Here is a 13816-nt window from a genome sequence, read left to right on the forward strand (position 1 = left end):
ACTTTCGATACAAGCTGTTGGACTGAACTGTGACAAAAGTGTATTGGGCATGTTTTCTGCAGGTATTGCAGTCGTGATTATGACTTAATTTTCTCTGAACTTCTCGCTCTTTGCAGAATGACACTGGTTGATTGACCCATTGCCGACCCCCTCCCCAACTTAATTAGTATTTGACTGACTGACTTAATTATATAATAAGAGAAGAAGAGGCGTCGTGAGGGACTCAGCTGAAATAAAGCCTATATGTGGGGAAACCCTTGAATAATTAGTTGTTTCATGGACACTGTGTGGTCACTTGTCATTGATAAACTGATGAAATTCAATGTTTACTGTGTTAATGTGTTTATTATTGTTCGTCCTGTAGAACTGCATTGCCACGCATGAATGCAATGGTATTGACATTATTATAGCGCTTATCCTCAATGACATCAATCCCCTTGGCAAGAAGAGAATGGACTTGGTGTTGGAACTAAAGGTGAGTGATTATTAATTTTAATTGTCTCATTTTCCATCCTCCCCAGTCACCCCAGTGATGAGAAGATCATTTGTTGTTCAACCTTGTGTAGCACCTTGTCATATGTTTACCAGAATTCCTGCATCCGCATGGAAATGTAATGGATTCTTCCGTGTTCAAAGAGCCGCCCCTCTACAAAGTTTTGTGGGAGTTGGTTTTGTATTATTGGCTTGATCCTGCTAATGTCAAAATAACTGCTGTGAAAACTGGCCATTAAAACTACTATGTCTTACCAGTATGTATTCTTTCCGTTAAGTGTGGAAAAACATGATGCAACAGGGTATTGTTTAATGTTATTACCGTAAGTTTGTTATTTTCTAGTTGGCTAGTTTGAAACTGTAGAAAAGTGCAGTTCTGGATAAAAGAGCGGATTGAGGAAATGTTTTCACTTACATTCCATTAAATGGCGCTTCTGTGACGACAGGTTTAGTGTGTGTGGCAGTTGGAACCCACTTTTTAATTTGCTTGCCACGATCAACCAGACTGGAGTTAACATCATACGTGGCTTGATTTTTAGATCGAATGCTCAGGACTGTTAAGCTTGGGTGGAGGCTCTGCCTCTACCAGTTATCGTTGATTTACTTTTTATGTAAACTTAATATATTGCTGAGATTCATGTGGCCAAAACGGTTATTTAATGGGATGTCAATGACTCTTGTGTGTAATGTTCTCACAGAATAATGCCTCCAAGCTTCTTCTTGCCATTATGGAGAGTCGCCATGACAGCGAGAATGCCGAAAGGATACTGTACAACATGAGGCCTAAAGAGCTTGTACGTGGTTCAAACCATTCGAATCTTCACAGCATTTAGATACTGCATGAGATGAGGATTTGCTCTGACGGTACTCTATTTCTGTGCAGGTTGAAGTGATAAAAAAGGCATACATGCAGGGCGAGATTGAGGTGGAAGAGCCTCAGGAGGGTGATGACAGAGAAGAGGAACATTCTGCATCTCCACGAAACGTTGGCCACAATATCTATATCTTGGCACATCAAGTAAGAGCTCCGCATGCATTCACATGAGCACATCTCCTTTTACGCCTTCAGGCATTGGACTCTTTAGAACCAGAGTTTAATCAAACGAAACTAAAGGATCATGAAGCGCACGTCTTTAATGTACTGTGCCCAGTTGTTCAATAGGACAATATCTGTGGGGCACCACATTCACGTGTACAGTACGCCTGATCAATGAAGCAATGTTTGTCTGAATCATGAGCTTCATGAATGTTATGATGCTCGTCATTTTCAGTTGGCCCGACACAACAAGGAACTGCAAGCCATGTTGAAACCAGGGGGCACGTATGGAGAGGGTGACGAGGCTCTGGAGTTCTATGCTAAACACACAGCTCAGATTGAGGTCAGTCAAAAGGTCAAAAGTACAAGTGTAATACATAACCATGTTTTGCAGGAAAATATGTGACAAGCTTGGGTTTTTCTTGTTTTGCGCACCCTCCAAAATGATGAGGACATTCGGCATGTTGACCTAGGTGTGTGTGAGTGAGAGATTAGATTAATTTTTTTTGCAGGTTAAAGTGTTGTGATGATGGAAACAAGTTTGAATCCAAAGTGGACGTAAGAATAGCCAGCCACAAAATTCAGTTGTACACGTGAGATGCCCCCTACCACTTGGTTACACCCGCACAGTCTGATGAAATTCACAAATCCTGCCTTTCAATCTCATCTCTGATTGACACTGTCAGAGAGTTATTCATTTAGCAATATGCCTATTATTGAAAGTTGTATTTTAAATTTTTATAGAACTGACCCTCAGGTAAGCAAAATACTAACACTTGTCAGTACTGTATGCTGAATTGGATTTTTATACCATTGCAAAATAATAAACCTATAGATGATATACCTTGAATATTAATTAAGTGATTAGCTTTATATAAGGCAGAGACTAAAAGGTGGCTGCTGTCGTGGTTCTGTCCAGATTGTCCGATTGGATCGAACCATGGAGCAAATCGTTTTTCCTGTGCCCAACATCTGCGAGTTCCTCACTCAAGAGTCCAAGCTTCGTGTGTACTACACCACAGAGCGCGATGAGCAAGGCAGCAAGATAAATGACTTCTTCCTGCGCTCCGAGGACCTTTTTAATGAGATGAACTGGCAGAAGAAGCTGCGAGGTACTCAAGAGGCGACTGGTAACACAAACACCGTTCCATGTGCGTCTTCCTCTTTAACAACTTTATTCCTTTGACAGTATTTCCTGTTGTATATGCTTTCCTCTCATATCTCTCCAGGCATCGGTAAAGTCAGCGCTATTTATAATACATTATGTGTTATTTAAGAATCTAATTTGCCACTGTGATCTGCCTAGGGTGTAACCCACCTGTCGCCCTAAGCCCCTAAGGGTTAGGCGAAAATTGAAATTGCTATTATGCTACATGATACTCCCGGGCAGTGGTTCTCACCTTCTGTTACCCTGGGATGCCCATTTTCCTGTTGTCACCAAGTAACGACCCACTTTTATGTAAGCTAAAAACAAAACAAAATATAACTTTTGCAAAGCGTACAGGTATATCATATTTTTTAACAATATTATGCTGCCATGTTCAAAGTACTTTTTGGAACACGTTATGATTATAATGAGGAGTAGCATAATAACTGCATGCTTAAAAATGAATCTAGCAAAATGAAATATAAAAATTGCACAAAATACAGCCACAAAATATCATTTATAGCTTGGCACTGAGCTCTTCTTTTTAGGAAAGTGCAAAATCAATAGTTTATCTTCTGTTAATGAATAAATGAAGGATGCAGACAACTGAAAAAGTTTGAACAGTGTGAATTATTATGCTATAAAAATACCAGTGGCATTTGTTGTTTTCTTGGGTTTCATCTGAAGACCCCGGGATATGCCCAGGAGAGGCTGTTTAAATGCAAATACAACGTAAAATAAAATAATAAATACAAATACCTGTGCGTGTATCATTACACAAGTTTCGGACCCATGACTGTCAAGTCCGAGCTGGGATGTGCGTTAAAAGATTTCACCGGATACGGCATCCTCTGTTTGTTTGCTTATTCATTGATATATGTATTTATTTGAACCTTTATTTGCCAAGGTAAGGCAACGGAGAACAGATTCTCATTTGCAATGCCAGCCTGGCTGCAGACACTAGAGTAAAGCAATGAGTTTACAAGAATTCTGTCCTGTTCCAATGGCGACGACATAACCCGAATTCACGTGCAAGTCGGAGCATGCCGTAGTCTATCACTGACCTATGCTAATGCAGTTTTAAAGTAATTATTACCGTAAAAATGTGTTTGAAAAACACTTATAAGCCATACATATTATTTTCTGGTTTATACTTGTGCTATTGTTTTATATGGACCTGTGTCTGCAATAAAGGTACAAGAAAAACATTAAGGATGATGCTAAGTGAGAGCGCCTCCGAGTACCACATGACCACATATTTTTTTTACTAGCTGTCCGCGACCCAGTTGAGAATCACTGCGAAAGAGTTTTATCATCATGTCTAACATGGTGGCAATTGAGAAAGCACCACGTACAACCGGTGATGAGTCATTATCAGACATTGTGTTTGTATTAAAGAACTTTAAACAGAGACAAACCTAATACATATCATGCAAACATGTTATGCAAGACTAGTCCAAAGGAGCAAAGTTGCCAGATCCGCCGTTAGGCCATGGCAACAGCCTTGGCCATTAGATGACAAAGCCATTCTTAGGGTAGTCAACTGGTTCACACTAAGATGAAGAAAATGGTTATTTCTTCACCATATCAAAATTATTGTTAAATACTAATGCAACCCTGCACTGTACCAGGTTAACTTCTACGGATATTGGCTTATTGGAGAGATATAAGTGGAAGCTTGGTTAGCCACACATGATCAGATTTTATTAACAGGTGCTATAACTTGCTGCTTTATTGTCTGATTTGTTGCCTCTAGTCACACAAGGGTGTGTTCAGCGATGTGCGTGTGTGTGTGCGTGTGCGTGTGTGAGGCACGAGACTGATGACTGATGCAGTCGTAGTCTCAAAGTTGTTTGTTGCAAGATTACATGTTTTTTTTTAGTTAGAAATTCAACCAGGAACTAAAGTACTTTTACTTAAATATTGGTTTCTTAAAATGGCTCCAGTCTTTTCATTTTGGCAACAGAAAAAGAACCTAGAATGTTGGTAGAAGAACTTGGTCTTATTCTCGACTGATCCCAAAATTTCAGGGATTATTCATAAATGGTAAATGGGCTTTCACTTGTCTAGGGCTTTTCTACCGTCAAGGTACTTGAAAGCGCTTTAACCCTGTGCCCTCATTCACCTACTGATGACACAGCTTTAGGAGCAACTTGGGGGTTCAGTATCTTGCTTAAGGACACTTCGACATGGTAACAAGGGCTGAGGGTTGAACCCTTTGGTTGGGTTATGCCTTAACATAATTTCCAGTTTACTTTTGAGAAAGGCAGGTCCGGTTGACCCTCTGAGAGATGTCAAGAGTCGCGTAAATGAACTACCCTTCGTTCCTCTTTTAGCTGGATAAGCGTGTTGTGGCTTGTCCTGTGATCATACCCAAAGGATGATGATTTCATTGATATCATGGGGGGGCTACTACCTCACTTCCTACTAAAATGAATAAGCACATTTGAAGAGCAAATTGTTCCACCGATGCTCACCCCTTGTCATGAATGACGTCTTTTGCTAAACTTCTGAAAATCCCCACCCTCAGTTCCTCTATTTTAATCAACAGGCTTCTGAAAAAAGAAAAAAACCAAATCTGTTTTGGTGTGCTTATGTTTTAAGGTCACATAGTCTGCCATCCTTTATTTACAACAACTTGAACTAATTCACAAATTGCTAGCCTTCCAACACACTGGTTAAAAAGCGCCAAATTTACTGAAACCATTGTTGTAAATGTAATGTCCCTGCAGTTACAAATGAAATGCACGTTCATTTCAAGACATCGCTTTCGGTTGCCTTTTCTATTTCAATTATTATTATGACAGTGATGACAATGACAGGATGTGTAAAATGATTAACTTCCCAAAATATGCTGCTTGGTGTGAGCTACTTCTGAGTTGTAGTTTTTAAAATCAGATTTATTTTGTTGCTGTTATTTACTTTAGAACTATTACATTAAATTCTGTCTGCATCTTAACATGAATAATTGTTATGGCCTTCTTTATCAGTTTCAATGCCTCGTCTTTCAGCCCAGCCCGTCCTCTACTGGTGCTCCAGGAATATGTCTTTCTGGAGCAGCATCTCCTTCAACCTGGCTGTTCTCATGAACCTGCTGGTCGCCTTCTTCTACCCTCTGGAGGGCTTTCGTGAAGGTTAGTCAGCTGACATTCTCCTTTCTTTTTTTTTTTCTATTAGATTCCCTGCAAGTACTGTAATTATTCTCACTGATTGTATTTTTCCCTGACAAACACATGCTTAGAAAAGATAATAATAATCTATAATCCATAGATTCTCGGCGGTAGTAGCTCATCTGTAAGGGAACCTTGCAACCTTGCATGCCTGCATGTGTGTGATCTGGTTCTCGGTGTGCTGGGCAACAAATGTATACAGTACACATCAAAGTGTAACTTATATTTCCTCTTGACGGTTTATAATTAGTGCAAAAAAAAAAATAAAATTAATTGACTAATAGGATTATCCATGTTTACTCAATGTCGCCGATATGGTTCTTTATTCAATGTTTACTTGTAGATGTTTATTGTACTTGGTAATGCAAAAAAAGATAATGGCAGTGACAGCTTCATTTAAAAAATGAGTCAATGTGCTGCTCTTTGGAAGTTAATCAAGAAAAAACAAAACTCATTTTCAACATCACATGCGCTCTATTTTTATTTTTTTTTCTGAGAGCAGATATTCCCCACTTCTAATTAGCTGTGATGGCGTTGAACACGAGAGCTTGCCACCTTTTGGCAAAATTGGAAAAGGTTCCCTCACCCCTCCTTTTCGACTTTCAGATTGGCATAGCAATGATTACAAATAATTGGCTGCTATTATCACATGTAGTAGTCATGTAAAGAGGAAAGGTCAAGAAATACTATTGGTTGATGGAAGTCACAATAAAGCAGTGGAAAACCATGTACCAACTGAACTCTGTCACTGAGCAGAAATTATTGCGCCTATCCACCGCAAAACACCGCCTCACCCGCCTACCACCAAAACATGACGAGATGGAATAGCCATATAAGACTCACTTCCGTGGCCTCAGTTGCAAGGAAAATGCATTCTCTATTAGGTCAGCATAGAGTACTCACTTTTCCTTTGCCTCATGAACTCCTTTTTAGTTTTGGCTTTGTCTTTTGGGTCATGCTGCCTTTTGTGCAGATAGTGCAGGTTCATTACACACCTACTGCCGATCCCAAGCCCGGATTAAAAAAAATAATAATAATGGCTGGGTTGTGTCAGGAAGGGCATCCAAACTGTGCCAAACAAATCATGCGATTGACTCGTGGCAACACATGATGGGTAAACCGAAAGTCACAGCATCATCTTGCTTCATGAATGAAGAAGTCTGGTTGTATCGTTCTTTTAATTGGCAGACAAAATGTTTCTGTAATTTTGCCGCTATCATCATGTGTTATGTCCCAGGAAAAGCCACAGAACCCATTGCCTCCACTGAGTTTCACAGATGAGCCTTTGTGTTTGGGATCATGAGCAGCGCAATTATTTCTCAAAGCTGTAGCCTTGCCATCACTTTGGTAAACGTTAATCTGTGTCCTTTGAGTCCATAAAACTGAATCAGATTTTGCGGGACTAACTGGCAAAGTCCACCCCGACCTTCGTATTCTTCTTGTCAAATTCATGGCTTGCATCTTCCGGTGCGTCCTCTATCCCTCTAGTGGTTGCAAAAACAGTAATTCTGGAGCCTTCTCACATCTCTCAAAATGTTTCTATCATCAACTGCTGTTGCTTTCTTGCTCTTCGATGTCTGTTACTTAGTACATGCAGTAAGTGATTTATTTCTTCTTAAGCAAATTCCAAATGGTTATGTTGGCTATGGCCATTGTTTTGCAATGGTTCGGACTGATTTACCATCTTATCTTAGCTTCAAAATTGTTTTGTGCCCATAGACAGCTCTCCGGTTGTCATGTTTTTACACTTCTAACTAGTATAAATGTAGTCTTCGCAGGCAAACTCTAACTAAGCATAGACTTTCAGTGCTCTTCATTTTTTTTAATAATCAATGTAGTACAACAAACCTGGACAACAAAACACGCCTTTCAGTGTCCTGTTTCAATACTTTGGGTCACATAAAAATGCGTGGATTCCAAAAAAATTTGCTGTTTTAAGTTGGACATTTGCTCAAGATATTAAAAAATGAATAAATAAATAAAATGTTGATCTCTTGATGTATAAATAGTTTGTCTACAACAAAAACAAAGGAATTTGCATCAGCATTTTTCCAATACTTTCAGAGGGGAGTGTCATACAGGGTTTCTACGCCAGTATGGAAAAGTATGGAATTTGATTTAATACATTTCCAGGTCTGGAAAAGTATGGAAAATGGAAATTATTGTCTTGAAAAATATTCATGTTTCCAAGACTGTTACAACAGCTCTATTTTCTAAAACAAAAAATCATGAATATCTAGAAATATATAGATCTTTAGATTTTTATTTTTTTTTTTAATTCGCTTGGAAGCGCAGATACAAAATTTGTTTGAGAGCACACAGTATTATACCAGGGTGAATGCTCGATTCTGATAGGCTCAGAAAATCCCATTGAAGGGTGTACATTAGTAGCTAATAATGTACACCCAGCTACTAATGTACACTCTTCGAACGTCTCAAGTAGTTCCTGTCAAAAAAAATCATTACATTTTTCCAAATTAATGCGCAGATTTTCTTAAAAGCAAACGGGAAGTACTCCGAGGACAGAAATTGGCGAATTTAAAACAATAATGAGTGGTACAAAGATTTAGAAGGATGAAATCAACACGAAGAAACCAACAAAATAGGTGATTAAAATGCACAGAAAATTCTTGGCACAAAAACTGACAAATATGAATTGACCAATTCACCATTGATGTTTTCAATGATGCCCTGCGTCAACTTTATGCCATCGTCCAGTCAACGAAGACCGCCAGCCGTCACATAAATGATCATCTATTGACTCAAAACTTCAGAATTGTATTTTTATTTTTATTTATTTTTTACAGACAAGTCTGGAAATTATGGTCTGGAATTTTGAAATCTCAATTGTGTAGGAACACTGAGCATAGTTTACTTAAGTAGAGAAAATAGATACCCACAGACCACAGAGCTGTTTTTGTATTTGTGCTGCTCCAGATTATGTGTTTGGTCATGGTTCTTCGCAAAGTGTACATTTACTGCTATGGTTAGCAGAGACACATCCATATGAAAAAGCTTTTGCATCGAACCCAGGATAAGCAGTCGGTGTGCCTCCTCAAAGCAGATATCTTGAAACTGATTTGTGCAATCTGTGCAACTCAAAGTGTAATTGGACAAAACTTTGTTTTGCTCTGTTAATAGTGTAGTAGTTGTGTACACGTGCAAAACCATGGCCATTAAGGCTTCCATTGTTCCAGAGCAGAGAAAAGACACACATTGTGATACTCATGAACTTTCAATTGTTCTAATCTGGGGTTGAACGGCGAGATCCCCTTTGTTGGAACTTCCTGGTAGGACTAAAGAGGTTGTTGGAGTACAGTAGCTATAGAAAAGTCATATGGCTATTCGTGTCAAAGGTCCTATGAAAGCTTGAGGCTTCATTCCAGGACTTAACATTTAGTCTGTAATATTGTCACACAGTTTTAAAAAAGATACAAAAATAATGTTTTGTATAAATTGGAAAAGAAACTCTTTCAAACTAATCAGCAATGTTGATAATACCACCTCACAGTTTTTAACAAAGGTAATAAATAAACACAGATGCACTACCTGCATATGAATCATATTGTTTTGTAATAATATTGTTTCAAGTCAAGAAAAAACTCAAATGAGCATTCAATATAGAGCTGTCTTTCCAAAACAAACAGTGAATCCACTGTTTAAATAGGAAAAAACTATGATCTGCTCAAGAAAATCAGAATTACTTCCTACAACAAATCATGTAGGCCTGCAGGTATTCTAGGTTTAATTTAAGTTCCGCTCCCACGAGTCTGTTTGCGGCAGGGTAAGCAAGAAGAAGAAATGAATGGTCTCAGCCAGTATGTGTGTGACGTATAACCTTCTGTCTGTCTTTGCTGCCAAGTCCAAGCGCCAGAGCGGCGTGCTACAATGCAGCATCCCCGATGAATTCAGCTTGAGCCAAGTATATTTTTAGCCGGCCGGGTTATGTAACAAATACGTGTTACTTGGATGTGAGCACAGAGGCGAGAAGGCGGCTTTCAATGGCAAGCAGACCCTTTTTACGTTGCGTGTAGGAGATATGAATATTTTGCTGTTATTTTGCCTCATGGTTAAAACTGGAATGTGTTAAAGTGCCATTGAGGAGGTAGTCATTCACCCGACGTCTACAGTACTTAAAACGAAGAGGTATTGTCGCAAGATATTGAGACAATGTACAGTAAAAATCATTTCTACAATGGACAAATTGCTTTATTGTTTTTTTTTTTTTTTGTGTGAATGCATATGTTTCAGCTGTAATTTTTTGACTTGAGTTCGTTGTCACATTTCTGTGGGGCCAATTATGTATTACTCGTGCACTCACTGTAGTTGTCTCGCCATGCTGCACTATTTGCATATACTGGCCACTCATGCCAGAGTAGCATCTGCACCATTTGCACACTGATTGAGGAGTATCTGTAACATTTGCACAACCAACATCGTCCCAGATTATCGCACTACTCGTCACTTTAAACCGCATACACTCCTTGAAGTCTCAGCGCCCTTTGCACAATGGTCATTGCACCGGACGATTGCAATATTAGTCATTCGAACTGCTCTAAGTGCTAGAGGACACTGCATCTTTTTGCACAATTGTCAAAACAAAAAAAACAAAACAAAATTTACCGGCATTACCAGATAACTAGCAACCCTTTACTGCTCAGTTGACTGTTTTTTTTTTTTTGTCAATGTCTTTCTGTCTCCAAAGTGTTGTGTAAATTGACTGTCTGTTGTCGTACTAGAGCGGCTCCAACTACCGGAGACAAATTCCTTGTGTGTTTTTTGGACATACTTGGCAAATAAAGATGATTCTGATTCTGAATTTAATCAAGAAACTGTCAAAATACATATCCAAAATGATTCATAGCAATCCAAGCATATTAAATCTTCATGCTAGAAGTTACCAGGATCCTTTTACAATAGTTCAGAAGATTGTGTTTTATCAAAGTGGGGATATGATGAAAAAAGTAAAATAAAAAATGGTGAATATTTTTCGCTAACAACATCTTAGTCTTCTTACGAGGCGCTACACTAACACTAAGTCCATGCATATAAATCTTAGTTTTGTAAAGTTAGGATCTGTTAATTTAACGTTTGGGCCACCTTATTAATAATTGAAAAGTCTGACAGCTTTCCTTGTCTTCAGGAACCCTGGAACCTCATCTGTCTGCGTTGCTGTGGCTCGCCATGCTGGTTTCTCTGGCTATTGTCATCGTTTTGCCTCAACCTCACGGTATCCGGGCGCTCATTGCCTCTACTATCTTGCGGCTCATCTTCTCTGTGGGCCTTGATCCCACATTACTTCTACTGGGTGGCTTTAATGTAAGCATTAACCTTTGTTTTCCAATCAAGTAGTAACTGTTTGTACCAAAAGCCAAACCATGTCACAGCCAGCTAGATTATATTGCTCAATAGGAGGCTGGCTCTAATTAAACTTGACAAATTTCCTGGGAGTGTCTTTGTCTTTTACTTTATTTTTAGTGCTCTTAACAATGACATGTCCAGCATTTCCACTTTGAAATTGTCATTGTGATCTGCCTCATGTCTCTACATGTTTTTTTTGTCAGTTATGTAATAAATTCATCTTCCTGATGAGTTTTGTTGGCAATCGTGGAACATTCACCCGAGGCTACGGAGCCATGATCATGGATGTGGAGTTCCTGTACCACCTACTGTACCTGATTATCTGCACCCTGGGGGTCTTCGTCCATGTCTTCTTTTATAGCCTTCTAGTGGGTGAACACACACAAACACTGCAAAATGTGCATGCATTCAACCTCTTTCGAAGAGAAATTCTAATGTTGTGACAACAGGGTCTAACTTGCTTTAAGTGGAAAAAAACAGCCTACTGTACAAATAAAACACAATATTTTCTGTTTTCAGCTCTTCGATCTGATTTATCGAGAAGAGACCTTGCTGAATGTTATAAAGAGCGTGACTCGCAATGGCCGCTCCATTGTTCTAACAGCAGTACTGGCGCTTATACTTGTCTACCTCTTCTCTATTGTGGGGTACATCTTCTTCAAAGATGATTTCATTTTGGCTGTCGACAGGATACCCAACAAATCCCTGGGTATGTCTCACCACAGGATTCTCAGTTCTTTTAATAACCTTTTGTTTATTGTCTACATTGCTGGTTTATTATTGTCATTGACTTATTGTTGCCATAGCCATGTTGTAGAGCACTGCCCATTCAGGAGAGAGAGGTTTTAGTTTCAAACAGTATGTTGTGGTTGTTTCTGTTTCTGGTATGGTTGTCATCAAATTATTCCCCATTGTCATCACCAGTGACCTTCTGTGGTAGAAGGTCAAACAAAAAAAGAAAAAATATATATTTCGGAGTTCACACTCCCTGCAGGATTTTGCTAAGGTCGTAAAAGGCCAGTGGTCTGAACTCTAGATTTCTGTGCAATCTTTCCCCAAAATATTGAATTCCAACTTGAACAACCTTAGGGGCACTCAACTTAAGAGGTTTGATTCAGCATTAAAAAAGGCACTTGGAAATATATTTGACACAAAAAATGGTAAAAAAAAAAAAAAAAAAAATCTACTAATGCATGCTTTGCGTTGATTTCCCCCAGATCTTGGAGCCAGTATTATGAGACACTTCTTCTCGGGTGGAGTGTGTCAAAAAGAAAATGGAGAAAACTGTTCGGCAGAAGCTCGTAAGTAGAAAGAGGAGAAAAAAAAGCTATTTGTCTGCACATTGGGTTAGGTGGACAAGGTCTTCTAAAGTCAGATTTTTGTGTGCATGCAATCCTAGGAGACCCCAAACTGTGAATGCATGATTCTGTCTATCTGCCGGCCAGTGTGCACACTTGTATGTGTAATGCTACGGTCTTCAGTCCCTCGCAGATGACTGATTCAGCCAAAGATGATTCGTTCTGCTTGGCTGTAATCCGCGCTGACTGGTGGTCAGATTTAAACTTGCTGGGTCTGTTGGGGGCTTTGGAGTTTGCCGGGTGAAATGGCAAGGCTCCTTGTTGTCTCACGAGAATAAGCTTCAAACATTAAATAGGGCCATGGAGTTTACGGGTCAGGGGTTGACGACCATTAGGCCCAAGCAGGTCAATGGTTCTACTCTGTGATGGCGGGAAGCGGCTGTTGCCTCAAAGAAGAGGTTCTTGCAAACCTATTGACCTTGATGGGAAAAGCTTCCAACGGGTTAGGAACATACATGCTACCTTCAAATTCAGCCAACCATGATGAATCCTGCGACTGCCTGGGACACAAGCCTTTCTTGGATTCTTGCCAGGCTGATTATGGGTGTCTGGTGACTTGTTTTGTTTAGTTAGTTTTGGTAGGTTCCCAGAAGCATTATGACCTCAAAGACCGTGATGTAGCCAAGTCAAGTTAGCTAAGCTCTGTCAAAGCAGCATTCTTCTCTTTATTTATTGTGTGTGCACATGTGTGCATGCTGCTTCCTTTGACACCATAATGTACAGGTATGGCATCAGGTTAAAAGATTGTGTTGGTGCTTAATGAGAAAACAGGTGTCTCAGCAGACACTGCTTAGAGGAAAATCATAATTTTATAATTTCCTTTGTTTAACAAGGTAAGGCAATTGAGAACACTTTCTCATTTACAATGCCGACCTCTAGAAGCAATGGACGGTTTACTGTCTTGCCCAGTGACACAAAGACTCACTGTTTGTGTGCGTGTGTTTCTCTGTAGCTTCTCTTGCCATCCAGCCATCTGCAATGGTGATAGAGGACAAAGAACGAACGTGTGATTCCTTACTCATGTGCATTGTCACAGTATTGAGCCATGGCCTGAGGAGTGGAGGAGGTGTTGGGGATGTACTGCGGAAGCCATCCAAAGAGGTACAAAAGGGAAAGAAATCACACCCAAATAGTTTTTTTTACAACACTATACCAAAATTATGTCATCAGTGAATTCAGTTGTCATTTGTTAATCGTGTAGTTTCAGATATACAGTGGTACATTGAGATATGAGTGACCCGAGATACGAGCC

General features: G+C 39.5%; 1 protein-coding gene across 18 annotated transcripts in view; it reads left to right on the forward strand.

Annotated features, from left to right (window-relative positions):
* The window catches only part of itpr1b (inositol 1,4,5-trisphosphate receptor, type 1b), a 118822-nt gene that overhangs the window by 87525 nt on the left and 17481 nt on the right, over nt 1–13816 (forward strand). For 11 of the 18 annotated variants that reach the window (XM_061688973.1, XM_061688979.1, XM_061688977.1 and 8 more), the window contains 11 exons: nt 365–475; nt 1191–1286; nt 1376–1510; nt 1764–1871; nt 2448–2679; nt 5666–5809; nt 10989–11164; nt 11410–11574; nt 11726–11915; nt 12424–12507; nt 13517–13665. In XM_061688973.1, coding sequence (XP_061544957.1) covers nt 365–475; nt 1191–1286; nt 1376–1510; nt 1764–1871; nt 2448–2679; nt 5666–5809; nt 10989–11164; nt 11410–11574; nt 11726–11915; nt 12424–12507; nt 13517–13665 — 1590 coding nt within the window. The remainder of the gene's footprint in view (nt 1–364; nt 476–1190; nt 1287–1375; nt 1511–1763; nt 1872–2447; nt 2680–5665; nt 5810–10988; nt 11165–11409; nt 11575–11725; nt 11916–12423; nt 12508–13516; nt 13666–13816) is intronic. The other 7 variants (XM_061688980.1, XM_061688985.1, XM_061688988.1 and 4 more) reach the window with 2 other exon arrangements.

The sequence above is a fragment of the Phycodurus eques genome, chromosome 10 (genome assembly GCF_024500275.1).
Source record: "Phycodurus eques isolate BA_2022a chromosome 10, UOR_Pequ_1.1, whole genome shotgun sequence".
In the NCBI taxonomy this organism is placed as follows: Eukaryota; Metazoa; Chordata; class Actinopteri; order Syngnathiformes; family Syngnathidae; genus Phycodurus; species Phycodurus eques.